The following is a 27,789-nucleotide window of genomic DNA, read 5'->3' on the forward strand; positions in this document are numbered from 1 at the left end:
GTCTCAAATTACTTGTTGAAGAAACAAGAATTGAACTCAGTCTTACTATTTCTAACAACTTAGAAGAAAATCAAACATGAAGATCTTTTCTTTTTTTCCTCCTCTGCTAAATGGTTTTCATTGTAAAAGTGAAACATAAGCAAAGCCTGTCTGTTCCCCTCAGCTATATGTCAGGAAACATTCCAGCTTCAGACTTGTAGCTTGATAACCAACACTTTTGCTCATTCATGAGTCATTCAAATTAAGCTTAAGTGAAGGTTTGCATCAAATAGTGCTGTATTACAGAAGGAAAATTATTTGGGATGAAGAGTAGTCTAAAAAGGTAAAAGGTCTCTCCGCACAAAGAGATATTGCAACAAGCCCCTATATTTAATCTATATACTAGTTCAGATTCTTCTGAAAGTCTGAGTTTATGGATATTCTTTTATATTCTCATGCCCCCACAAATGACAAGGTACAATATGACTTTCATATTGCAGTCTAAAATCAGAACACTATCATAGCTTTGTTTTCAACTGAAACTAAACTGTTAATTACATGTAGAGTTAAATTCAATGTCTCTACAGTTAACACAATAACCTAGATCAAAGTACACATGATAATAATGAATTAAAAAGAAGCCCTGAAATTGTTTCACTGAGATCACATGTTCATTTTATTCATAAATGATTCAGGGACTGGCATCAGAGTATTTTAAATAAGATGCCTAAACATGTACAACTAACGGGTGTCAAACTCTATAAATAGTGCCTGGATAGTGATTTTCTCTTAGAAATAAGGCTGCAGTGCTTCTGTTAAAGTTTCCACAAACATTCTTTTTTTTTTTTTCCCTGTATCTTTTCAAGTGTACAGATTAATTCTATAACATAACCACTGACTTCAGGTCTACTATGCAGATATTTTTCTGAGGATATGTATTAAAGCTGACATATCTGGAATCAATCAGTCTTGCTGTTTATGTATAGGTCTACTTTAGAGACATATGCAGCAATCCAGTGACACAGGTTTTGCATGTTGGGAATATATTGAAGAAGGGATTCAATCTGTAGAAAGGTAACCATAGTTATAATTTGATAATAAAAACAACCCAGCCACACACATTTTTTAAATGCAGAACTCTCTTCAATGTCTGTGCGAACAGAAAGAGACAAGCTGATGTGCTTTGCTTACTTTTTCTAGAGAGAAAGAAAATAGGTAAGCCATGACAGCAGTATCCATACCTAAACACCTGGTCTCAATTCCGCTCCAGAGTCCAGAAGACAGACATTCCCTCACAGCAGAACCAACTAGCATGTATCCTGAGTCACAAGTAAATATAGCTGTAGATCCATATGTGATTTGAGTTCCAATCTTATTCCCATTTGGAGGTGTAGGAAGTTCTCCACAAGAAATAACTTCATGGCAAAACCAAAACAAAACAGAAATGTACAGCTGAGTATCACAAACACACATACAATAATACATATCAACCAGTAATACTTATCAACCAGTCAACTAGATAAATAAATTTCTCAACTTGAAGTATTTTGCTCTATAGAAAAAATGGATGAAAAACTCTGCATACAATGACTGTTGCTTCCCCAGAAATAATACTTAACAAAGTGAGGAGCAGGGGACACACACAAATTAAAATTTGCTCTGTAAAGTTAAAAAAAACCACCATTCAGAACGTTAATTGGTATTTAACTACCTCGGTTTTATCAATTACTTTTTCTTAATATTGGAATATCACAACTGTTGCCATTTAAAAAATTATCTTTATGTTTCTTTGGAAAGATGTCATTTTTATCTTCTAGTTCATAATGAAATGCTTGCCCTAGCATTCACACAATACGTTGTTATAATGAGTGAATGATGTGCATGGAATTCCTTGCTATTTATTTACAAAGCATCTTTTTATTCAAAATCATCATTTTTCTTCAATAATTTTCTTTTAAGAATTAGAAAAAAAATCTTTACTATTAGTAAACAAGATGGTGGACTATCAAAGCCTCAAAGCAGCTAGTACACTTTACGCTAAAAAAAAAAGTAAGTGGTAATGTTGCAAAAAACCTCCCGCAAACAGTGAAAAATGTTTGTCTTTTAAAGAAAAAAGGGTTACAAATACATATATGGTATGTAAAATACCTACATGCACAGAGAGAGATATAGATACAGACATATACACAATATTTTTAACACTAGCAGAGATGAAATATTGCAATTAACTTTTAATAATCCTCTAAATTATAAATGAAATTTCCAGTAGGTTATAAAGAACTCAAAATTAAGGTTAAATTCCAATATAATTAATCTGTCTTCAGAATTGCATATTTCAGCCCCTTTTTTTATTAGTTTCAAATATATTCTCAATAAATTCTAAATATATTCTAAACCACAGTTATCTGGCTTATCTACATATTTTTTACTGCTTTTTAGATATGTGTGGATTTATACACATACATGCAGATACACACAGTTTAGATACATGCACCAAAACCACAGTCATATCCCATTTAATCAGAATGTACATCATGTGGTGTTTCACAAAGAGGAAGAATTTTGGGGCTTCAAAGTATACCCAAAACACCACAATTTTGAAAAACAGATGTCTAAATTTAAATACATAAAGAAACCTGCTTTTCACTGGGGTGGGGGAGGGGAGCATAACTGTAGCCACACATTTAGCTTGTTTAAAGTATCTGAATATTCATTACTTATTTTTTTGAAAAGTAGTTATTGCAGGTTATCAGGATACCAGCTAATGGTAAGAATGATGTGGACTTGCACACTGTATGGTAACCAGATGAAAGGAGAGATTATTTTATTTATCAAGTGTGCAGACAGGATACAAAGGATTTGCATTTTTCTAGACTATACAGCATTCCTGACCTAGAAAAATATATAGGAAAACGTTCTCTATTATTTATTTGTACCTTTATAGATTTAGGGACCTTTAAAATCCAGAAATGTGCTTACAGATATTTCCTTGTCACTAAACCTAATGGATTGTATTTGTAAATAAATAGCCTTTAGGATACCCAGGAATTCCAGCCAGGAAACATTTTTCTAATTAACTGATTCCAATATTTAATTAGTCAATTTCTACTTCAGCCAAATAAAATATTTTTATCTGAAGTCTGTACAGCAGATGCAGATACAACATGTACTCACTTTGGCAGTAAGGCCGCTCATTTCTCCAACTCCAGGTGCCATTAGCAAGACACTCGATAGATGCTGGTCCCAAACCATAATACCCTGGATCACAGCTGAAAACTACTTTTGTTTTATACTCATAATGTGAACCATTCACTATTCTCCATCTTCCATGTTCCAGTGTAAAAGAATTGATGCTTGGACATGTAACAACTTCCAGAATAACAAAAACACATAGTTATTTGTGGCTTAGTACAGGCAAATTAGGAAAATCTGTACTATTATTAATTCAGAAATATATTCTAAACACAGTGACATAATGTTTGAAGAGTAAGGCTGTATTTGAAATTGCCTGTGGTTAGCAGGTACAAGTTGTCTCATTTAATTAATAAGGATCAATGGCCCAGACAGAGCAGTAACTGTGTATGCAGAGCTATGCAATGGTGTAGATAGAATCTACACCATGGTTGAATTCACTGTAGATTGATAGTCATAGAACTCCTGTGACACTTTACATCAGATATCAGAATCTTTACTAAAATGTTAGCTACATTTCAATATAGGAATTATTTTTCTACCCAGGTAAATTCCGTGAGATCTTAAAGACTCATTTGGAGAGGCTGCACATTGGTGACAGATAAAATAATATCCATATCCAAGATGTTTTTTCAGCAGCTACACATTTTTATCTCATGTCTTAATTCTATGTGTTCTTCCTCCAAAAACCAAGCAAAAACATTCTACAACCCTAATCTAATTGAAAAAGGTTAACAAGCATAACAATTTTTTTCATGATCAAAAGGCACAGAGGGAAATCTTTGCTTGGAAAGACTTTCTCTCCATTCAGATTGGTTCTTCAAATAGAGGAAAAGGCACGAGGGAATGCAATTTACAAGAACAAGAAAAAGAAAAAAAAAAGGAAAAGGGAAAAACCTTGAAAATTATTATAAGGTATGTTTTCTTTCCTTTCCAAAATTCATTGGGTGAGATAATCCAAACTTTAATGTGCATCAGGCACTCTGACATTTCTGTATCAGTCTTAACGATCACCCTGGTTTTCATACCCCATTTATAACTTTGATGGTATCCACTTCTCTTTGGGACTGAACATGCATTTTCTCTTCAGTGATGTTCCCCCAAGTTTAGATGGTGTACGATTATAATGATGGGCTGAATATAAATAATAAGCAGCAGTTTCAAACAAGTATCCCAGACTACCAGAGACTTTGCAATTCTGGATAGCAAATAGTGTTTGTTAACAGTATATGAACTATGCAGCTCTCACTGGAGATGGCTTTTGCCTAAACCTCTGCAACCATTAACTTTGATTTAGCTGCAAATTAAGTATCAGTTTGAGTGTATTCTATAATCTGCAGTGTATTTCTTCTGCTGTCACAGAATGTTTCAATATATATCTCAGATATATACATTTCAAATATGTATTTCATAATAATTTAATACCAGCAATTATTCATAGATTAAAGTAACCTGAAGCTGAAAGTTTAAGTAATGTGAAGATTTGCGCCTTGGATAAACAAAAAAAATGTACAGCCAGGTTCTTACTCACTGGAGAGTTTTTACGTGTTACTTACCTACACAGCGAGGTGTTTTATTGTGATTGCTCCAGGTACCATCCGGCTGGCAGACTGCAGTAGTAAGTTCCTTGGCTGATAGTCTATATCCATCATTGCAAAAATAAGTAACGCGGGTGCCAACTAAGTAATCTGTAGTTAATATTCCACCATTTAATGGAGCTTTAGGAATTCCACATGATATTGCTGAGTAAAGAGAAAGACATAGTTATTCTATACCTTCTTCACTGTAAGTTTCCCCTCATCTCAAAGGGTTTATGCATTGTAACATCAACAGTCTTAAATTTATAAAAATGACTTTTTAACTCATTAATGTGTGTTTTAAGCCTACAAATAAAAAACCTTAAAATTTTAGGGAATTAAATCTCAGGAAGTTTTTGTCTTTTGATGGAGGAGGTTAAAAATAAGAACAATGGTTCATAACTCTGCAGCTATCCGTTCAAAATGCAGAAGATAATCAAAGAAGAGGCAATAGACAATATCTGGAAAAAATATGATCAGCCTGGTTGAATGAGTAAAGCACCAGTCTGAGACATTAGGAATTTAGTTTGTACTTCAGGTTTCTTCCATCAGATGTACTGTGTGACCTCCAGCAAAGCACTAAAATTAACTTTCAGCATTCTATTTTTCCTCCTGCAAAGTAGAAAGATAATACCCTTTTGAAAATATTGAAAATTGGCAAATGAAAGTGTAAGCCACTTTTTTTTTTTTAATTATTCAGCAGAAAGAAAATACCAAGAGAAGATCTGGCTCTAAATAATGCTTGCTCTGTTTTGTGAATAAAAATCAAAACTTTTCCACATTTTAACACCAGACATGTAATGCAGGTCAGATACAAAAAAAATAGGGCTTAGGCACTTAACTCTTAAGTACTTTACTTTGAAGTGGAATCTTGAACCCTAAGAGACCACCTATCCTGCTTACACAGAGATATGAAAGGTTAAGCCTCTCAGATCATGTATATATACTTGATAAAAAAGAGTAATCTATTTTTACCCTATTGTGAGCTGATCTGACGTAAGACGGATTGCTTCATAAGCAAGTGCGGCACCAGGTGCGGCACTGTACCAAAGCTACTAATCACAGCTGAGACACAGGTAAAGCACTAATGCTATCACAACTTGCAGAACAGATGTGATAGGATCAATGTTAAAATATGCTTGAATTGCCATAAAAAGAAACTGCATATGACATGTAAAATTAAAAAAAGGGACACACTGTACTGAAAAGATCACAGAAAACTTATCAATATGCTCATCACCTCATCTGGGCAACCATAGAAACATATATCTGATGGCTATCACAATATCTACTGGCAACTAGAGACAAACACACATTTAGAAGAAAATAAGAAAACAGTGATTAGGAGACAGTGAAGGCCCCAAGAAAGTCACTGAATTCCATCTTCCAGAGGGTCTGAGGACATGATCCCAGAGCGATAAAGTGACAAGTTAGTTAAGACCAGAAGGTCCATCTTCTCTTTCTTACTAAACATCAGACAAAGCTGTACTATTTCACCTAATATCACCGAAGAAAGACACTGAGCTTCCATGACACTAAAATGAAAACAAATTATCAAGTTGGTGTTTATTGTATATCAAATTCCTTAGTAGCTTGGATTGCAGCAGCAAACATCAGGCAGACCTATCTGTGCAAAGAGGAGGATAACCAAAGCTGGTATAACCAAGGTATAATCAAATAACACTGTTTACTTCATAAGTGGCCAAGCTAACCTCTTCTTTCAAAACTATATGTTAATGATAAAAAGAACTTTCAGACAATAACGGAGTTGCCAGAACCAAGTCCACTTCCAGTTAAATCAGGGCCAGCACTCAGCAGGGTATAAAAACTAATATCCACCCCCAAAAGACTTGTAACATGTACAGCTGTTGTTTATGACCCTGAGCACCAACAAATGCTACAGTACTACTTGTTCACATACTGCAAATTCTGTCTCTTTCAGCAATCAGCAAAATAGATATCAGATATTTTGTAGATATACAACCTGAGATGTTTTATATCTACCATTGAGATTAACTACTCCTTCAGTATTCAAGAATCTCCATTAGTGACTTGATAAATTTTGAGTCATATTATTGATGTTAAAAGAATCAATCTTGTGCCACAAGAAAAATATATCCTTGCCTTAACCTTAAATTTTTAAGAAAGGATTTTCATCCCAGCACACTAAATGCTCGATAACAGCCTTTCATATAAACAACAGAGCTCCCAAGGAACCACTCAATGGAATTTTTAGTTTACAGCAGTTATGAGCTGAATTTTATATATGTGGAAACTCACACAGAAATTTAGCTTTTAGTTAAGGGAAAAAATGTGAAAAGATCAAGACAAGTTATTGCCACATCTGACAACTTGACAGGAAAAAAATTACAAATATGGAAGATCCAAAGTGCACATAAAACAGGTCTATCACAGAAATGTTTGGTCATTATATGTCAGCTTGGACAGTATTGCAAATCAACTTCATAATTGTAATTGCAACGGAAACATTAAAATCTATTCTTTGTTCACAAACTTCAGAATGCAGCTCCAATTCCAAAGACATACACATACAGCCCTTGCAAGACCTTAACTTTATTAGTTCTCAAAGACCACCAGCACATTGTAAAGACTTATCTGAAATTTCAGAAATTATTATTTGACCAGGATGAAGTTCTTAAATACCCTTCATTAAATGTTAAGGCACTATTAAAAGTTTTTGTGATGACAATTTCCCAAACAGAAACCAGGCTATTCACCCTATAAAGGACTTCAGATCCTTAGATTTGCTCTGCCTTGCTTAAGAACAACACTTAGCAGATGTAGCTACCTTTCACATCTCAGGGATGAGAAAAAAATTGAGTATCAATGCAAACATCAGTCTGGAGCTGATAACATTTACCAGGAGCATTTCAAACATAGTCAAGATTACTGAAACTATTCAGTGACATACTCCTCTGAACTTAACTACCTGGACATTCAGCTTGTGAAGAATTAAGAACTTTTATGAAAACTAAAATTCCTGTAGATTGCCTTACAAATCACTTTAAAGGATGCCAACTATTTCTTGTCATTTGATAAGTTATTAATTGAGTTTTCACACCTGTCCCAATACAGCCATGCATTTGGAAATAAACAGAAGCCTCTTTTGAATAAATACAAGACTTATTTATCTTATACATAGATATATTAATTATTCTTATGTATATGAATATGACCATCTCAAACCTATAGCCATGTCTAAAAAAAAGGAAAGGTAGAAGGTATTGTGCTTTACACATCAGATATTTGTTCCAGACCACTACAAATGTACTTTAGCTTAATTTTTGAGAAAATCATAACTCATCAGGTATCATACCTAACCAGGTATTCTTGGTATTCTCTTTCTTTTTATTTTTTTTAATGCTTTACTATAATTTGCATCACAATCACCAGTTATGCAACCAGTTATTGAAGTCTGCTGTTATGGACAATTGAGATTACTGAGCTAGAGAATACTTCTGGATATAGTGTTATGTTTTAAACTTCACTTACTTACATCTCTACCTAGAATTCCTGTAAAAGCATTTGCCTGTTATCCATATAAGATACTATAAAATATTAATACTGATTTCTGATGGGGCCTGTGTGAGACAATGTTTATTTGCAAGAGAAATATTTCATAATTAAAACCAAGAATCATATAATGCTGGGAAAAGAAATTAAAATTTAAAAAATAACTGGGAGAAAAACAAATGTTTTAAAACACTCTGAATCTTCTGAGATCTATGATCAGTTGTAAATATTCAGCCATTTATATGAATTCATGTTAAATCTTGTACTCAGATCATTGTAAATGTATTCATTCTTTCAAAAGTTTATTGTAATCAGACCTCATAATTTAGTTAACCATGGAATCTTTTATTGACTTGTGATCAGAGGCTTAGTATCATTAAAACTGAGATGGATACATGGATGACAACACTTTCACATTATGATTCATTTAATGTACGTCTATATAAACAAAATAGTTAATATCTAAAAGTTAGAACAGTAAAAGTTTGTAATTAATTCGTATTATTGTTACCATTATACTCATATAATATTAGATTTTGAAGCAGTTTCCTTTTACTTCCTTTCATGACAGAGGAAGGGTGCTTTTGCATTAACTTTGAAACAGGTTTCAGGTAATTGCTGAAGTCTGGCTTGAGGCATTTCTTTTTGATTCCTTACTCCTGCATTGATTCTCTTCTACTGAGATATGTTTAGTTCTATAAATAACGTAAAAAAGATTTCATCCAAGGTTAAAGTGTGTATCTGGATTTTTCAGGTTCTGTCAGTCCTGTACTGCAAGTGATTTGAAGAATGGCTGGTATTATCTATTTAGAAGTTCAGAGATCAAGATTTCAATTCATAGAGGTATAAGAATGAGAACATTAAAAATTGCTCCAACATTACTCATGAACTTGGAAAAAAAAGCTGTAGTGGAAAAGGCTACTGGCATTCATTAGTTACAGGAGAGGATTCAGAAGTGACAATAATGGTACAGATACAAAATGGAAAATGTAAAGAGAAAGCATTAGTTTAAATACAGTCATGAAATATTCTGCAGGCAGTAAAAAATGTTTCCCAAGAAATGGACTTAGTATTGCTAAAAAAAACCCCAAACCACCACAAACCACTAGCTGTGCTAATTCTAGAGGTATCACTAAAGAATTCATAAATTTTGAAGCCTTAGATTTCTTATTTCCTATAGGATGATGCCAGTAACTACTACTGTGATTTAACTGGTAATCTTCATTTAGGAGACAGAAAACAAATAGATTAAAATGACATGCATAGTTTTTAAAGAAATTGCAAATATCTTTTTTTCTCCTTGGACTGCTATGTAGAAAAAAAAAAGCCTAATACTTTTTTTTTTCTGTGTTAAATGGTCATCTGTGGCAACCCTACATTCAGATGTGTGAAAGAACTGATTAAAATGGCTTTGCTAGTTGTGCTATAAATGATAGAGAATGTGAAGTAGAAGGTAAGACTGTGACGTCATTTGATATCACCTGGCAAAATAGTTGGTAAATTCTGACTGACAATTATAATAGTTGTTAAAACAATGCTCATCCTCTATATTATGAAGTTCTAAAAACCACTAGCCCATACTCAGAAGAGTTAGAACTACTTTGTGGTGAAGCTGTACTGCTCAGTAGGAGGGGGAATGGCAAAGCCCTTGTGTCTTGTAAATATCCTCTGTGAAAGAACATGAGGGCTATTTACTGATGGTGTTCTCAACCTTTTGATAACAAGAGATCATAAATCTTCTGTATCATCCAGGTATGGTGGATAATTTTCACCTCAGCAAAACAACGGGAAGCTTAGATGTATGACTGCTGGAAGGAAGCAGCTTATTCCTGAGGCTTTTTGCAGTAATAATGTGTCTTCTTTATGTTGTGAGTTAGCTGTTAGCTGTTGTGAGTAGCAGCTACATATCATGGCCACAAACCATCTTCCGTGCACAAGGACTTGCTGGAAGAATTGAATAAAGTTTATATCATGTATGAAAGCTAGCCCTCATTAAATGCATGATTATAATTAACTGTTATTCAATGAATACATACATTAAATAATTTTCAATACACTAACAGTTGGTACCAACAGTCTTTGTACTTGATCAGACACCATAAGATTACTAAGCACTTAACTCCACTTGTTCCTAAAGTATTATCTGAGTATTGCAACTATTTCCATTACTGAACTCTACTTAGTATGTTAAGAATAATCATCTGCTATTTGAATTTGGTAAGTTGTTTAGGTTTTTTTTTTTTTCATTCTGCATTGTTTGTTACATTTAATTAACAGCCTGATCAAGTTCTACAAATAACTGTCATGAAGGCAGTCCTTAGGTAACCGACGAGGAGAAAAAGCTAAAGAATGATATATAGCAAATGCACTGCCTATACTTTTTTTTTTGAGGACTTTCAGTTTTTAAATGTACAGGCACACTTTTTATATATTAATAGAAATTTATCAAAAAGCTTTGAAACTGATATTGTTTCACCTTTGAAAAAGGTTAGGTAGTTTTGCTTTAGAAACATAGAGTTCAAAGGCTTTTTGTCAAAAAAACCTCTTGGGAAATTAACATGGAACATTCCTATAGCATTTATCTCCACTGGTCAACAGGAACAAAATGTACAGGTTTTGAATAAAAACATCTGCAAATTTTAATGAAAAAAAATCGTTCTAATAGTTCACTGAAGAGTGACATTGGTAAGTTATCAGAACAATAGCATTCTTTTCAGGAAAGAAAGAATTAGAATACAATTGTTATGAGTATTAAATAACCATCTCCTTTTTCTTGTTAAGTAGAATATGTTTTGCTTTTATAAGGCAGAAAAAATTAAATATACAGTTAACCAGATGTATTCTTTTTCAAATTTCAATTTAAACTGCAAAAAATTAGAATGGCATCATAAGCAATGCTTTTTTGGTCCAGTTTCCTGTTCTTGGAAATGTAGCAAGTTTCAGGTCTTTCTGGTTTTTATGTAGTTCTTGGACCACGATAAATGAACTTTACTAAAAATTCAGTTTTATTCAGAAAATTCAGACATTTTATTCAGAAAAATGTCTTATTTTAAATTTGTGGGGCTTTTTCCCTCACAGTGATGTAGATTATTTTTAGTATCTGCCAGCCTTAGCAAACTCTATTGAAATACTGTTTCTTAAAAATACATTTGCTTTTATAAGTTTTATTAGGTAGAAAAATTTTGGTACATTAAATTATTACCTGCTATTCATTTTAAGTAAAAAAAATGATGGCTTACATTAGAAAAGGAAAAAGAAATTTTGTTAGGGTGTATGAGTTTATAATGAAAGAATTTACCTTGACAAGCTGGGACTGGAACATCCCATGAGTAATAACCATATGGAGACTTCCTGCATACAGCAGTACTTTTCCCAACGAGCCGAAAACCTCGATCGCAAGCCCAGCGAACCATGCTGTTGAGCTGTCCACCTGTCTGACTGACAATGAAACCATGTGGAGGGGACTCTGGAGTACTACAGTAGAGAGCTTTAAAGATAAACATTGAATAAATAAAAGATGTATTTAGAATCCAGATTACAATTCTTGACAAATTCTTGTTGAATTCAGTGGACATCTGATAACAAACTGAGAAAACATCATTATAAGTTGTGGTATTTTGTATCCTCATCATGCATGCATCAAGCAATTTCATTAAGTATAAAGATGAAAGAATAGGGGCTTAAGGGCTTCATGTTTTAGTAGCCTCAAAGGAAATATAGTGATAGCTCACTTCTATAACTGGTTCTTTTTTTCACCATCTTCTTTTTTAAACCATGTAAGCTACAGAATTTTAGTTCATGATGAAATTTATTGCAATTGTATAAATTTCAGTAGTATACATTTTGTTTTTAAGAAGGAAACCTCAAGGGCATACTGCATATAATGCTTTTTAAATAATCTTTTCCTTCTGGTCCTAAGTTATTTCTTTCAAGTTCTGTGATATAATGAACTGAAGTGAACTAGCAAATCTAAAATAGATTTTAATCTTATTTATGAGTGTCACCATAAATCCATGACAAAACCACTGAACCTGCTTTTTTTTTTTTGTGATTTCTTTAGAACACAAAAAGTCCTACAGAAGTCTTATTTAGATACTATTAAAAAAATTTCAGAAATGTTTATGAGAGCAAAAAGGTCTTTAAGAGATATAGTTGTTATAATCTGAAAGGATTCATGTACTTTAAGCCTCTCTGACATTAAAGATAGCTTACTTATTTTACTGTCATTATGCTTATATTTCTTTTAACTTGCTTGTTCATTAAGTCCATGAGTACAAAGTCACTTGGTTTTGGCTACCTTGCCAAAGGAGCTGAGCAGAAGGGACTTACAACCTGGTAGCCAGTTTAAGATAAATGTTTGTTTAAGAATTTAACTTGGTCTCTGATCATTTTGGTTCAAGGACAAGCCAAGACTGGTTAGCCAAGATGGCCATTTTCCCATTTTGTAGGAAGGAAAATTAAGTTGGAAGTTTGTTTCCAAGTGCTTCCTTCATGTTTTGAAGAAATATTGGTAACGATTGATATCTATTTTATCAGACAAATAGAAAAGTGCTGCTTCACTTGCTCTTTAAGCCTTTCCATGTCCCATGACTTACTTCAGGTCAACGGTTTTCTCAGGCAAAGGCTTCCTCTGATCAGGATGGAGTCACGTGGCTGTTTGTTTACTCTTTACTAAATCAAGCAGCAGAATGAGAAGCACTGCCATATCTTTCAAAGCACATACTATGAAAGTATTTTCTTCCTTACACTAAATCGCTCCTGCCTTATACTCTTGGAAGAACCAGAGATACAGACAGGTCTACTTCTTTAGCGTGTAAGAAAATATACTGGTATTTTCTGAGTGAAACAGATCATTAGTAAATATTTCCTGTCTACCTCTCAACAGTTCTCCCGCTGCCAGTAGGGAAAGAGTTTGAAGAACTTTCCCTTCTTTCTCTTTTAACAGATCCAACAGGTACTACAGGCAATGAAAATAGGTACTATATATATTTTGTGTCTAGCCAACTGTGAATTTTATTTAGCTATACAACAAACATTTTACCTCTCAGAAAACTGTCCTTTCCTAAGGGAAAGATGACACTGATACTGTTTTACAGACTGTTGTGAGCCTAATTATTTTTCTGCAATAGTGAAGTAGCCAAAAATTGAGTGAAGAAGAACAAAAAACACAGCAGAAAGAATTTTATATTTATTCTCTACAGCTTTATCCACTTCGTAAAGTGAAATTGTTTTATGCCAATAACTTCTCTAGTATCTACAGATACTATCCCCAGTACTTTTCATTCTGTGTATTTCATGTCTTTGGTCATGATGAAAAAATCAAATATAGATTTTGTGTAATTGCTGGAAATTGCATCAGATCTACTTTAGCTTGATTAATGCATATTATTATCCTGTAAAAATGGATATTATATAATAATTATATAAAAGCAATTATATAAAAATCAATCTTTGTTAAGTATCATCTTCACACACTATTCATAAATATGTTCATTTGAATTAATAACACACACAATGTTGGCTTTTTTGACAAACTAATTGATCTCTTCTAATACAGTTTGCTGCTAACCTTAAATTAAAGAGTTCAGTCCTTCAGGGTCTCACATTTTCTCATGTTATAGCTGCTCACTCCTGCTTTGTTGCCACCTCTTCCTCTGTCCCACCAAAAAAGTTAATGATGAACTCCATAAAGTTCCAGTACGAAGAACAGAGGCACATGACTGCAAATCAATTATGGGAGGGAGAAGGGGGAAGCCACTTCTTTCATCTTTAGTACTGGCTTATGCCATTTAAAAGTCCTGTGAAACATTTGCTTAAATCTCTACGGAGCACATGTGTTTCATATATCCTACTTAGGGTGTGTGGGTCTTCTTGTGGGGAAAAACCTCACAAGATTAGTATCATCAGGTTCATACATAAAACAGATTGGATTTCCTTTCAGTCTGGGCAATTAATGTTACAAATATAACCTACATTACTCTTTTCACATAAATAAATATGTTCCATATTGAAATTTTATACACAGTAAAGAAAGTAAGTCTAATTTACATACCTATATATCTTATCCTGAAACCTTTTTTATTGGTGCCATGATCTGCTGACCACCGGAGAAATACTTCATGGCCATTGCTGGTTATATTTAGAGAAGATGAATAGTCCCCACTGAGAGAAATGAGCAATGGGCTATGACTATTTGGTCCTTGATACAAGGAAGAAAAAAAAAAAAAAAAGGAGTTACAAAGTTTAAAATAACATACAATAAATTATATGCATACAATTAATATACATAGAAAACATCCTCCAAGCAAATGGTAAATTAATCTGAATTACAAATGGAAGTTGACATTACATGTTATACACTAGAGAGTACATATTTGTTCAGAAACAAAATTATTTCTAAACATAAATAATGTGGTACAATTTTGAAACACAGTAATCCAACATCTCTTTTTAGCATAACAAATCCAAATAATTGCTTATTTAATTGCTTATTTAAGATTTTTTATAGTGACAAATTATGGTATGCATAAACAATATTGATTACACAGATGCAATGTAAAAATATATATATAGAGAAAAAGTATCATCCAAAGTTGTGCATCCTATAGTTACCATCAAACACCTCAAGTATATCAAATTCTTTTTCTGTCTGGAAGAATTCAAAGAACATGCTGATATTATAACCCTTTTCCACAGTAATGGTCCACGCACACATCTGGAGATTTGGGTAGCTGTCAGGATATCCAGGGCTCAGTATTACTCCTGTTGAATCCAGACGCATTTCATTGGCTGGACAGAGCACTGTGAAACAGAAAGATTGGTAAAAAAGTCTAAAGCCCACTGTTTCTATTTCATATGGTTGGCAAGATTTTCCTGAGTTTAAAAGATCTGCATTACTCATTTTATTTCCATAAAGACAGAAAGACTGACAACATTTTAGAAACAAAGTCAGTCAGTAGAAAAAAAATCTAAAGTAATGTTTATCTTGAAAAATAAGCCCTGCAACCCTCAGAAGTTATCAATTAATGAAATTTTTCTTCTTTCATTCTCTAGAAGATAAGATATTCTTGTAGGCTGTGCTTAAGTACTAAATTGTTGTATTGTTCAAGAAGTGAACCATAGTTTTCCCCCTCCACCCCCCCAGATTACTATTACTGTCAGCAATAATCACAGGTAAAGTCTTGCACAGAAAGCAAAAATTGAAGACACTGTGATTTTTGGTTGTCAGATTCTAAATAAAGAGTAATCAATCCATCCTACAACCTGTATAAAGCAGCACCTAGATTTTGAGATCCTCAGTCAAGCTCCAAGAACGTTGATGCACCTACATACAATGTAAGCACTATTCAGACATGATGCCTTTGGTCTAGAAAATAAACGACACACTTCAGGCTGACATTTTGTTGCTCAGTAGGACTCAGTAGGACTAATTGGACAAGAATATGACTTGTGCTAATCCAGCTACCTAGTTTTTAGATTCATAGAAACATCAGAAATGCTAGGTTATTGCCTTTATTGCCTCAATAAAACCCATTGAAATTCTGTTTTTCCTTCACCACACCTAATACAGTCCAAATTCTTTCCTATCTCTTACCAAAAGAAGAGTTCTTAAAATCAAAGCCTATGACTAACAGTGAAGACATTGGTGTTATAATCCTGAATAAGCTAGAGAATCTCAGGCTGACTTTGGGCAATTCATCTAATTGCTCCTCCTTTTAAAAACAGGTACAACAGTTCACCATATGACAAACACTTTCTGAGGAAATAAAGATCAAATTAGGAGGAAAAAAACCAGGCAATTTGTGCCCCACTTAGAAGTAAAAATCCAAATATCACCCTGAGACATATATATTTATTTTAACTCCATATTCCTCATCATCCTTCAGTTCTTCGGTAAGCATAACAGATGTGTAACTGTGTCATATATGTTTTGTGCATATTGAATCTACAAACCACTTCCTTTTTACTAAATCTATGTATGAGAGATTTTTGGCTACACATTCACATTTCTAGTGAACTCTTACGTTCAGACAACTGGATACTTCCCTCTTTCTAACAGAGAGACAGACTATTTCCCTGATGAGTGGATGTAAGTCAGTTGAAGAAGAAATTATAAAAATCTTAAGTTCTTAATTGCTGACAGCCTTTTTCCCAAATTTAACTCTAGGAAATAAGAAAAGGAACATGCTTTACCCTTTTCTCTAAAACATTGTTGGGAGAGGCTAGACGCCACAACATGAGAGTGTTTCTTGCAGGGATAAAAGACGACACCTGCTCCATCCCTACTGACTTCTTCAGCACATATTGCCTACCACGCCTTCACCTTACTCTAAATAATTATTTTTTCTTATATTCCACACCATATTCTGAAGTTATTAATCTCCAATTTACAGCTGTGCTAGAAAATACATAGCAGCCTTGGCTATTCTTAATTGTCATAGTTTGAGGAGGAATGGAGGATGCTAGCAAGATAAATGCTACTTTGTAAATAAGTTATCACCACTATTTAAAGCAGCTGCTGAAATTGAGCAAAATGGTGTTTAAAAGTATGATGAAGAGGCTTGATTTTGAATTTATCTGTATTCACTAGGTCTACACAGAATAACAATCTCAGTAAATAAAAATATTTGATATTACCATGTTATTGGAACCTTTTTCAAGAACTGGTTTTGCTTCATGATATATCAACAAGTGCTTACAGTTTATTCAGAACTGAACACTGCTAAACAGGAGCCTTAAAATCTGTTTTTTATATTCACAACTAACACTTACATGAAAGTGAGTTAGTACTGAGCCATTACAAGTTACACAAGAAAATAATAGGATCCTAGATTTCTCAAGAACACTGAAAATAATATCAGCTTATTAAATACAAAAATCAGATTTTTATGTCGAAAAAGTCATTGGATTATGAAGAGACATAGAGAACGCAGAAAAGCAGAGAAAGAGAGAGAAAAAGAATAATCATATTCATAAACAAAACTCATAAGAATCATAGAATGGCTTGTATTGGAAGGGACCTTTGAAGATCATCTAGTCCAACTCCCGGCCACAGGCAGGGACATGTTTCACTAGATTAGGTTGCTCGAAGCCCCATGCAACCAGACCTTGAAAAAGAGAAAGGAATCTGTCCATATATTTTAAAATATTCATCCCTCACTTTCAAAATTAGCATCTAATCACTAAATTTAAATAGTCGTTTCTCATGTCCTGTGTCCTCATGTCCTGTCATCTCAATTAATCAAGAAGAGATTGAATATAACACCTTCACTCCACATGAGAAAACTCATATGGCTAGAATATGGCTTTCAGACTACAGTGCTGGGCCAGTTGTGATACAGACTTCATCTCAAGCAAATGAAAGAACAGATCCTCTCAAGCTTTATCCATACATATGTCTATATAAACACACACAGAGAGGTGCGACAGGAAGGCAGGCAGAGCATCATAATAATCCGGCTGCACTAGCTTGTTTACAGCTAGTTTTGCTGTTTCCATATGATTCTGCTTTGCAAACTGTCCTCAATTTCAGGATCTCCACGTAAACATCCCTCAGGAATTTTATAGAGAGCTTAAAGACTTATTTCTGTACAATGGATTCTCTTGGGAATCGGGTAGCTAAGTTTTTTTTATGAATCTGAGCTAGTGTAGCTGAGATATAACTGAGAGTCATCATTCAATAATTTTCTCGGGGTCTTCTAATTATGATGCAAAATACAGTTTGAATCTTCTTACTCTGAAGCTTTCATTTTATGCTGAAAGTAGAAGCTAATTCCAAGGAAAATTAAAGGCAAAGTTACATGCTGTGTATGGGAAATACTCTATTTTAACAAAAGAAGATGATAGGCATTGGCATAAGCTTGTGGAAGTTAGTGATTATTTTCTGATCTAAAGAAGGAAATCTTCAAGAATTTTAAGAAATGCTCATCCAACTGATGCATATCACAGAAAAATAGAAAAAAAGGTGACATAGTTTTATATAGTACTAAATGTGGTGTAAACTAACCTGTAACAATTAAAATCACCAAATAAAATCTTAAATAGATTTTGCTTCAATATTTTCTCCTAGGGATACCTCATTATTGACTACTATATCTTTACTGCAATACATTAGATTCAAAACTAAAATATTGTTATTTAAATTCTGTTCAGCAGCACTCTTCAGATTCAATAAATGAATATTGAATGTGGGTATTAATTTATTTCAAGTTAAAAATTGAAGCAAAATTCAACAAAACTCACTTACTGGCTAAAGTATCTAACGTATGCACAAGGTTAAGGCAACCGAAATTAACACTATGAAGTCTAACAATAAACATATGCTCTGTCTGGTGAAAAGAATTAGTAAACTAATACAAATATGAACCAACAAAAGAGCTGAGTTTATTCCTTGAGAGTGACTCTTATGTAATGTGTTACAGCCTGCACAATTAAAGTATGGTAGCTTATACATAAACCAGTGTAGTATACTAAAATCATGAAAGACATAAATATTAGGCATATGATTTTTCTGCCTCTAGATTCCACAAAGCTCTCTATTGATCTGGGTTTCAATATTGAAATTTAACTTACATATTGCTATCTTCAGACTTACACATTATATAAATAAATACAAGAGAAAATTATGTTACTGGTTATGCTAGGTGTCCAGTTTGAATGGTGATTTTAAACATGTTTTAACTAATTCCTTTGATTCTTTTTTTTTTTAACTTTCTGAGTCTACTAACTCTGAAGATTATGTTAATTTCATTCAGCTTTAGACTGAAATGATAAGAGCACCGATTTAATATTTAGTATTTGATCCAATATTTAGCATTTATATGTGGCAGAGAAAAGATTAACTATGGTAACTGAGGTCATCACTCGAGTTTTTGTCTTGGGTCTTGCAATGAATATAAATATGCCTTCAGCAACACGTGCTGAGAGAATGCCTCAAGATCAGCACATATGTCTCTGTTTGTCCTATCTATTGTTACATCGTTTTAACATTAAAGCAGTGCCTGGAGGTTACTATGGTTTTCCACCCCTTAAATGCTATGAGCCTGCTAAGTTAGGATTTTAATTTAAATTGGGGTGTTGGAAGCTATTCCTAAACACAATTGTACCTAAATAAATGTATGGATTTTCAGAAATGATCAGTGTTAAAGTTCTTATAAAACTCACAATTCAAGATCACTATGCATTTTTAAGAAATAGACTTACTGCTACAAATGATTTTGACTTTTGCATAGTTTTGTGCATAAAACCAGGGGAAAATAGTTTACTCAGCAGTAGTAGTTAACCCTTCCATTTTTTTCAGGAATGCAGGGAAAGGCTATATTTATAAGACAGTAATTTTTCAATTCTCAGCTGAAAACTGAGTTGAACATTGTAGTCATAATTAAGTTCTAAAAGTTAGTATACTGACATTTAAATTTGTAATAATTAAATTGTGCACGTTTGAAACTTCAGAAATTACTAACAGTCAAACAGAAAAACAGTCAAATATTAAAGCTTTACTTGTAAAACTACTAGATTTATTCAAAATTAATTTACTATTTCCAAATAAATCTTTCATCATGAGTGTTTTATAGATATGCTAATTAATTAAAATTGCTGGCGGAAAAAAACCCCAAAACATCTGATTGGTAGAAAACCCAGATGGCAGTATTTTTCATTTAATACAAATGTAAATCAACTGCATTTATAAAGACTGATTTGGGAAAGTATTTTAATCTTGCAGTAGATGTCAGAATATTAAGCTCAGGAGTAGATGGATCACGAAGGAATATCACAACAACTAGCAGGATTCAAAATGGCTTTTGTTTACATAAATTATACTTTTATGAAGCTGTGGGGTTTGTTTTGGTTTCGTTTCGTTTGGTTTTTTTCCCCTTGAAATGTCTTATCATACATGTTTATAACTGTATGTGCTTATTTATCTTTCTGGAAATTAATGGAAGAATTAGTAGGAAAACATACATGTGCCCATCACTGAAACTTTGAAGAGATTACTTTTTTTTTAAATAAATCATGTGCAAGGTTTATCTCCATCAGCTCCCTTATTGGTTTGGTATGAAAGAAAACTCTAGCATTTTCTTCAAAAATGGTGGAAAACTGCTGTTCTAGCATAACACATCAAATGTCAGCTTAATAAAGACTGGTTTAAACTGTGATATTAGTGGTTGGTAAGATTGTAATCTTGTTTCGACCTCAACAATGAGGTAGTGTTATATCTCTGTATTCAGTTTTCAATAAAAGGAGGAAAATATGAACACGCACAGGCATACACACACACATACAGAAAACCTATTCTTTAGAATACACTGAATAAAAATGGAAGCACTTAAAGTTGTACTGAAAAATGATGTCATGACCTTGTTCACCCAAATCCATCCTATGTTAATTTAGCATTTTTTTAAATTTCCATATAGATTTTCATACTATTATGTTCAAGATAAAATGAGATAATCTTATTATTTATTAAATTTAGACTCCCTCCAAAAAGAGAATTGTGAAATTATTTTCACAAAGCAGAGCAACAGTCCTTTAAACTCATAAAATTCATTACAACATTACTAATTATTTTGCATTAATATTTGACACCTATTCACTATTTGACACCTATTCACCTATTGGGAATAGCATCAAAAAGTCCGAAATATTTTCAGTGTGCCATCTTATGCAAAGACATAGTGAAGGGTATTTAAGGAATTGCCATTCAGCTGGTCTGGCAGGAGGAAAAGAAAAAGGAGAAAAAACCTTGACAAGTGGGTGGTGCTCCATCCATCTGAAGTCTTTCACCTAGTCGGCATGTCAGAATCTCATTACCAACCAAGGTAAAGCCTGGTTGACACTGGTATCTTATTATGTCTCCTGTTTGGAAAAACAAAACAAGACAAAACACAAACAAAAGAAACATTAAACAGCAATTAACTGAGACTTTTAGCTTTGAAAACATTGATTAATGAAGTTTCGTGCTGCCATATATAATGGGCTAAATGACCTCTGGCATAAACAACTTTGATTAGTCTAAGAAATGCGGTAAATGAGCATTGTGTTGCACACTATGCTGCATCTATCACTGTTTTCCACCACATTATTAGTTGGATAGTTTGCTAATTTGTCTGGGTTTGACTGATGCTGTGTGAACCATGTGTCCACAAAGCTTTAAGCAATATAATTTATTGGATAACCATTATGGAACTAAATAAAGAGATAAGATCAAGTCAGTAACCCATACAATCCTGAGGGGAAAAAAATTAAATAGGAACTGGATTTAGTTGATGATATCTAAATATGGCATGGTGAGAATTAGAAATTGTCATTTTTTTAATTAAGAAATTAAAAATTCATATAGTTTTATGTACCAATAAAAAAAATTGTACATCCCAGCAGTTCTCTTTGGTCCAGACTACAGAGCAGGAAAACAAAAAAAAGTCCTTTCTCTTTGTTACCAATATAACTAATCAAATATTGTTATATATTAAAAATAATTGTTTTCTTTGTCATAATGTGAGCAAAACTAGCTGGTCAGACATCTGATGTCTGATCATGTAAGTCATATTTCTTTGAACGATAGGTGGCTAAGTAATATTATTAACATGTCTTAGAAGGTCAGAATGTCATCCTCTTCTCAGATCCTCCTAATTTTTACAAATTTGATTTTAGGTCACAAAATCTTAATTCAGGTAGAGAATATACTATTGCTACATGCTTTTTGGTGGGTTTTGTCTGTTTGTTTCAGTATAAGATAATGTTTTATATTAAACAATATGAAAAATGTATTTTTAAATTAAGTTAATTAGGAAGTAGTTACTATGTTACTTATATGTGATCTCTGAAACATACATGGGATTCAGGAAGTATAGGGAAGAGGAATGACTTCTTAAAAATTTTATTTTCAAATATAAATCTTACATATTGCAGGCATGATTTGTACCCTGAAAGGCAAGAAATTTCTGTGCATAGCAGTCCTTTTTTTTTGGAAAAATGTGTTGCTTTTATTTTCTCTTGTATTACCTATTTCAAATTCATCGTCCTCAGTTAGAATTTCAGCATTTGGTATATTTGTTGGAGGCTGGCAGACGCGGAGCTGATAAGCTATAAACAGGAAAAAAGTACAGCTGACATTCCCATAGTTAAACAGTTAACACAGGCATGCAAACATAACTGAATTAATACCCACATTAACAGGATAAAAATAAACATCTATTCATTTACTTTGAAACTTTCAAGAGAATCAAAAGAAAGGAAACATATGAATTTCAGAATTAATGAAAAATTGGAAATTGCATCTGTGTTCTTAACTAGTTATTTAATTTCAGTGGCAAAATCCTCTTCATAAATAACCTAAGCAGCTTAGAAGTGGTTGCCAATTTTCTCACTTACGTGATCCTATCTGAAAAGCAAATATTTTTTGTATTGTGCAACCACTGTTTTGTTTGGTTGGTTTTTTTTACAATACATTTTTACTGCTGAACTCTTCCACTTTTGAAATTTTGTAATAAAGACAAGTTTTAGAATCCAAAAGATTCTACCCAGAGACAGCATAACTCATTGACAGAAGCATTTTGAACATGAAATCTCCCAGTAAATGAATAGTTGTGGAGCACATCTCACCTGCAGATAGGGTCAGAGAATAATTCTGCTTTCAAACTTCTCATTTGAAGTCTCACATGAAATAATTTTCTGAGTTTTAACACACATATGCAACAGCCAGGCAAAATAATTAGGTGAAACAAGTGATAAAAAAGACAAGTAGGAAGAGTATGCAGAAGCTATATAGCTTTATTTTTTTACAGAGAATCTATGAGGATGGGCCTGTGTTTGGACACAGACAAAATTCCCTTCAATCTGAATGCAATTAAGACAGATATCCAGCCAAAGAAGTCACACTGAAGTATTTATACTGACAGTGTAGTCTTCCATGTTTTAAGGTGTACAGTCAGGTTGATCAATGGGTCAAGTATGCCTGGTTTTCACTGATATCAATTTTTCATATAGTATTGTTTTATAGCATCTCTCATTAGCAAGGAAACATTATCTACTTATGGCAGATGACAATTCAGCTTCAGTTATACAGATCTTTGTTACTTCCTGTGCTTGGATCCTTTAGTAATCTAATGGGTCAAACTGTTGTCAATCACAAAATTTATATTTTAGCCAGAAAAGATCTTTTGTTGCTCCTGAGTCACCCATATTTGACATCTTCCTGTTGCACTCCTTTTTGTCAATCGTCTAATGAAGAGCCAGTTAAATCAGTGAATCAGAAAGCTAACATCCTGCCTTAGGATAAAGTAATTTAAAATAAAACACACCAAGAAAACATGGAACAGCTGTGCTATTTGCATTTAAAATAAAAGATCACCAACAATTAAAAAATGGATTCAATAAACAATTCACATCATTTATCTCAAATGTCTCTCATTTAGGGGTATAATTCATTTTAATCCCCAAATTATCTATTTTAAATAAATTTGACTCCTCTCACTGCCTTGCCTTTATTGCTATAAATTATATGTAGCTGATATGAAGGATCAGAGACTCAAGGATACTGAGAGATTTATTTATCTTGACAACATCAATCCAAAAAGTGTTTTAAGTTTCTTCATGAATAATCCTTTGTGCTGCTCAGTTTGCATCTTTATTACACATTAGAACACACACTTGTGGAATGACAATTGCCACAATAACAAAAGAAACAAGTACAAGGAGATCAAGTTCTTTAGAGACATTTTATTACGAGGTATGAGTATTTTTACATGTGTTTGGTCATATACCGATATATTTGTATATATCAATACATATCAATTCATATATTGATGAACACAAAGGGTCACTTTGTCCTTCACAAACTGCTACATGCAATTTAGATGCCCAGATTTGGAATGAAAATTCTGACCCCCCTCTGCCTAATCCTACTGGACTCTATACTCCATAATCAATTCAAGTGCCGTTGTTGCTGTTGTTTTCATTGTGGGATTTAGGTCTTTCTTGCTTTGCTTTGTTTTGTTTAAATTAAAGTTCCTTTAATCCCCCCAGTTCTGTCTATCTGTATTCATCTTGGTTTTTATTAAGTCAAAAAGAAAGCTTTCTAGTCCCCAAATCTGATCCGGATCCAGAAAACAGACTGTAGTCTGTCCATGTTTCCTGGAATAGTCAATCCAACAGGCATTCACACAGCACCTAAAAACACCCTTGCTTCTGAATCTCTTTCCTTGTAATGACGGGAATGCAAGAGAACACTTGGCCACAGAAGGTTTGGATGACTACAAAAAGAGGTAGAATTAGGTGCATTAATACTTATGTATTTTCATTCAGTCAGCTCCTAATTCAAGGGCGGTTTAACGTTAACTACATAGTATAGTTCACTATCATTGAAATCTCTAGAACAACAGTACTTCAAAATAGTCAAATATCTACAAGAAGTTTAATGATGCCCGCAAACATTTAGATTACAAAGGAATTTTAGAAGCATTGTAAGCAGTGAGATGAGCACCTTGAACTGCAGGGTCTTGACGCTACCTTCTTTGCTCATGTCTCTTCACAGTGCATTCTTTTTTTGCTTGACTACTAGTAAATTTAATATCTGGTCAAGAAAATAGCTTGTTTTCATCATTCATATTAGTCTTCGTATGTTTGCATTACCCTAGTAGTGGTCAGTCATATTAATAATAGCAACTCTTCTTAGGAAAAGTAGCTAAAGTAATTTTTTCCTGATTTTTTTTTCCTGCAGTAATCAGTACAGACAGTGAAAAGGTGCAATTTGTCACACTTACCATGGTAACTAAGTACAAAGAAGCCACTGGTAGTAAAGTCACTGTGGAACTTGATCAGAATCTGATTGGAAGTGCTATAGACTGATTCTAATGCAGTGTTCCCACTAAATTGTCCAATTTGAGGAGAAGTTTGGTCTGGTCCATCCCTAAGAAAAACAGATAGAAAAAGATTTTTTTGCCCAAACAAATAATTTAATTTCTCCAAATTTTAATATAATGTAGTAAATTTTCTCTAGCTTACTCTAAAAGGCATGAGTCATCTAAAATCAGATAAAACAGACATTAAGGGATGAAAGCCTTTTGAAATTCAATATGTGGATTGGAGTATAGCAAATAGTAGCTTAGAGGACCATCAAAATTTATTAGAAAGCAAGATGCTCCATTCAACCACCCTTTGGAAGTAATATTCTTATTTTTAAATAAAAATTGCAGCAAGCTCAAAATGATTGAATTTGTGATCATACTTCATCTCCTGCCACAAGCTCTGCTCAAGTTTACTTATCCATGCTTTCAAATGTGGTTATCAGAAAATAAATAAACAAATGTAATACTGCTCATCTGCCCCAGTCTTTTGAATTTGGTTATCTCTAGGAAAATTAAGAGATTAATACTATTTAATTTTTAAAAGACAATGCGTGAATATTGGCTTCACTAAAAATAGAAACAAAATGCTTATACTCTATTGAATACAAGATTCCACTTGAAATCTGCATGTGGGCATTTATAAATGCAGATTTTATTTATAATTATTTTAAGGATGCTACTTTTAGAAATTCTCTGTCAGAATTTTTTAACCTATTTTTTTCCCCTCCACAATTAAATGCTGTAATGCTATCATTTGTAATTTATAGTACATATGGACACATATGAGTTCATTTAAAGTTTGTTTTTATGACTAGTTTAGAGTTTTCTGAATCAATTTCTTGCTGAGAGAGATGTGCCATGCATTTTACATAAATGTTTGTGTCTCTTTGGCTCAGGTAAAAATTCATATGAATGTTGGTAGTTTTAACCAAAACTATGACATGCAGTTGGCTAATTTCTTAAATCCTTGTTCACATATATTGATTGATATTAAGTTGTACTATTTATTATGATTTAGACAATACATGTACTGCTGGTAAGATCACTGCTACCTTGTGGAAGAATGAAATACCCATTTCAATAGAAAAATTAAATCAAAGTTAGTACTGAATAATAGTGGGACTGTACAGAGGACAAAACCATGATGCAAAGGCATTACATTTTTGTACTCACTTCCTTCCAGATCAGAATTGATGAACATTGCAAGTTTAAATTTTCTGTTATCGGCATAAGATATTTTAACTGAAAATAATTTCAAAATAAAATTATGGATATTTTTTATTTTGAAAATTTTGCAGTAATACATTTGTCCAAATTCTCACATATTACCCCTTTCCCTTCCATTTTATCAGGGAAATAGTATGATTTGAAGAAGTATTTGAATTATGAATAACATGTATTTTTTCCATTGGAATGGCTATCAAAATTTCTGATCAGTTCCATAAATAAATAATATCCCAGGCATAAGCTATTTAATTATATAGCCATCATGTATATAATATAGCTTATACAGGTATATAAATCATATATAAGTAACAACACACATGATATATACATGAATAGCATAGTAGATGCTTTAATTTCAGAATATTCTCCTACAAGTGTTGTTAAGCTAAATAGGATACAAAACATCTAAAAAAATCAGCAAAGAACACATAATGAAATAAAACTGAGGTTTTACCTTTGTCATGGTATATACAATTACTTTTACTGTAAGAACTAAGTTTGTAACACAGCCAGGAGTACAACTGAAAGCACACAAAATCACTTTGTAGAAAGGAAGAGCCAAACGGAAGAAGCACTAGAAGTGGACAGTAGTGTTCTAGTTTGTGTGGGATGAAATAGAGAAAAGATGTCTGTATGCACACAAAAGTATAATTTAATTCAGGAAAGATTCTGAAAGCTTAAATTTGATACACAAAACAAGTGGTGAAGAGTTAAAGGGATTCAAAATTATCTGACTTTTATCAGAGCAATAGTTTGGGTACGTATTCCAATCAAAGTTTTGTTAGACTTTAAGGCAAAGCAATAGAGTATCTGGGATGCAGGACAAACCAGTTTGTAGTACACACAATGAAAAAAACCCCAGGACCTACAGAAATTATCACAAAAGTGTATAGAGAATTGTTTAATGTTTAGGAAAGTAGGAATGAAATCCTGAGTTATATGAATTTACATGAATCCAAATTAGATTTCTGTGCAACAGAAAAATAAAATGAATAATTAATATTCCAAATAGCCTCTCATTATTTTGCACTACTCAGACTACAAGACTACTCTCTCAACCTGTGGATTTTCAATCTGCAGATTCAATAATCAGTGGATTATTGTTTTAGGCAAACTTCCTACAGGTCTTAGCCACTGTTGAAATGTCTAGGAGACTCACTGGTAACAATTTCAAGATTACTAGAGGAGCTGTTATACTTGGTTACATCCTCCTGCCTTTACCAATTTTGCAATTAAGAAAAATGGGGGTTTCATTATCTGAAAAGATTAACGATAGACATGGATTCAGCTATATAGAGAATATAACTTTTTTTACAGCTATCATTAGCTCAACTCTTTTTGTCACAGCTAAACACAAATAGAGTCTCTCCTTTTACGTACTCTAAAGAGTTTAAAAGAAGCCAACTTGGAAGAAATGAAGAAAGTGTTGCTGTAGT

The 27,789-nt window shown here is 33.1% G+C and overlaps 1 protein-coding gene across 1 annotated transcript in view; it reads right to left on the reverse strand.

Moving 5' to 3' along the window:
* Positions 1–27,789, reverse strand: part of CSMD3 (CUB and Sushi multiple domains 3) — a 774,333-nt gene that overhangs the window by 81,725 nt on the left and 664,819 nt on the right. The window contains exons 45-53 of the mRNA XM_075495159.1: positions 25,043–25,188; positions 22,284–22,364; positions 21,024–21,137; positions 14,895–15,083; positions 14,335–14,481; positions 11,581–11,769; positions 4,728–4,913; positions 3,154–3,348; positions 1,221–1,394 (exon numbers count right to left, since the gene is read on the reverse strand). Coding sequence (XP_075351274.1) covers positions 1,221–1,394; positions 3,154–3,348; positions 4,728–4,913; positions 11,581–11,769; positions 14,335–14,481; positions 14,895–15,083; positions 21,024–21,137; positions 22,284–22,364; positions 25,043–25,188 — 1,421 coding nt within the window. The remainder of the gene's footprint in view (positions 1–1,220; positions 1,395–3,153; positions 3,349–4,727; positions 4,914–11,580; positions 11,770–14,334; positions 14,482–14,894; positions 15,084–21,023; positions 21,138–22,283; positions 22,365–25,042; positions 25,189–27,789) is intronic.

Source organism: Mycteria americana, chromosome 2, assembly GCF_035582795.1.
Source record: "Mycteria americana isolate JAX WOST 10 ecotype Jacksonville Zoo and Gardens chromosome 2, USCA_MyAme_1.0, whole genome shotgun sequence".
Classification (NCBI taxonomy): Eukaryota; Metazoa; Chordata; class Aves; order Ciconiiformes; family Ciconiidae; genus Mycteria; species Mycteria americana.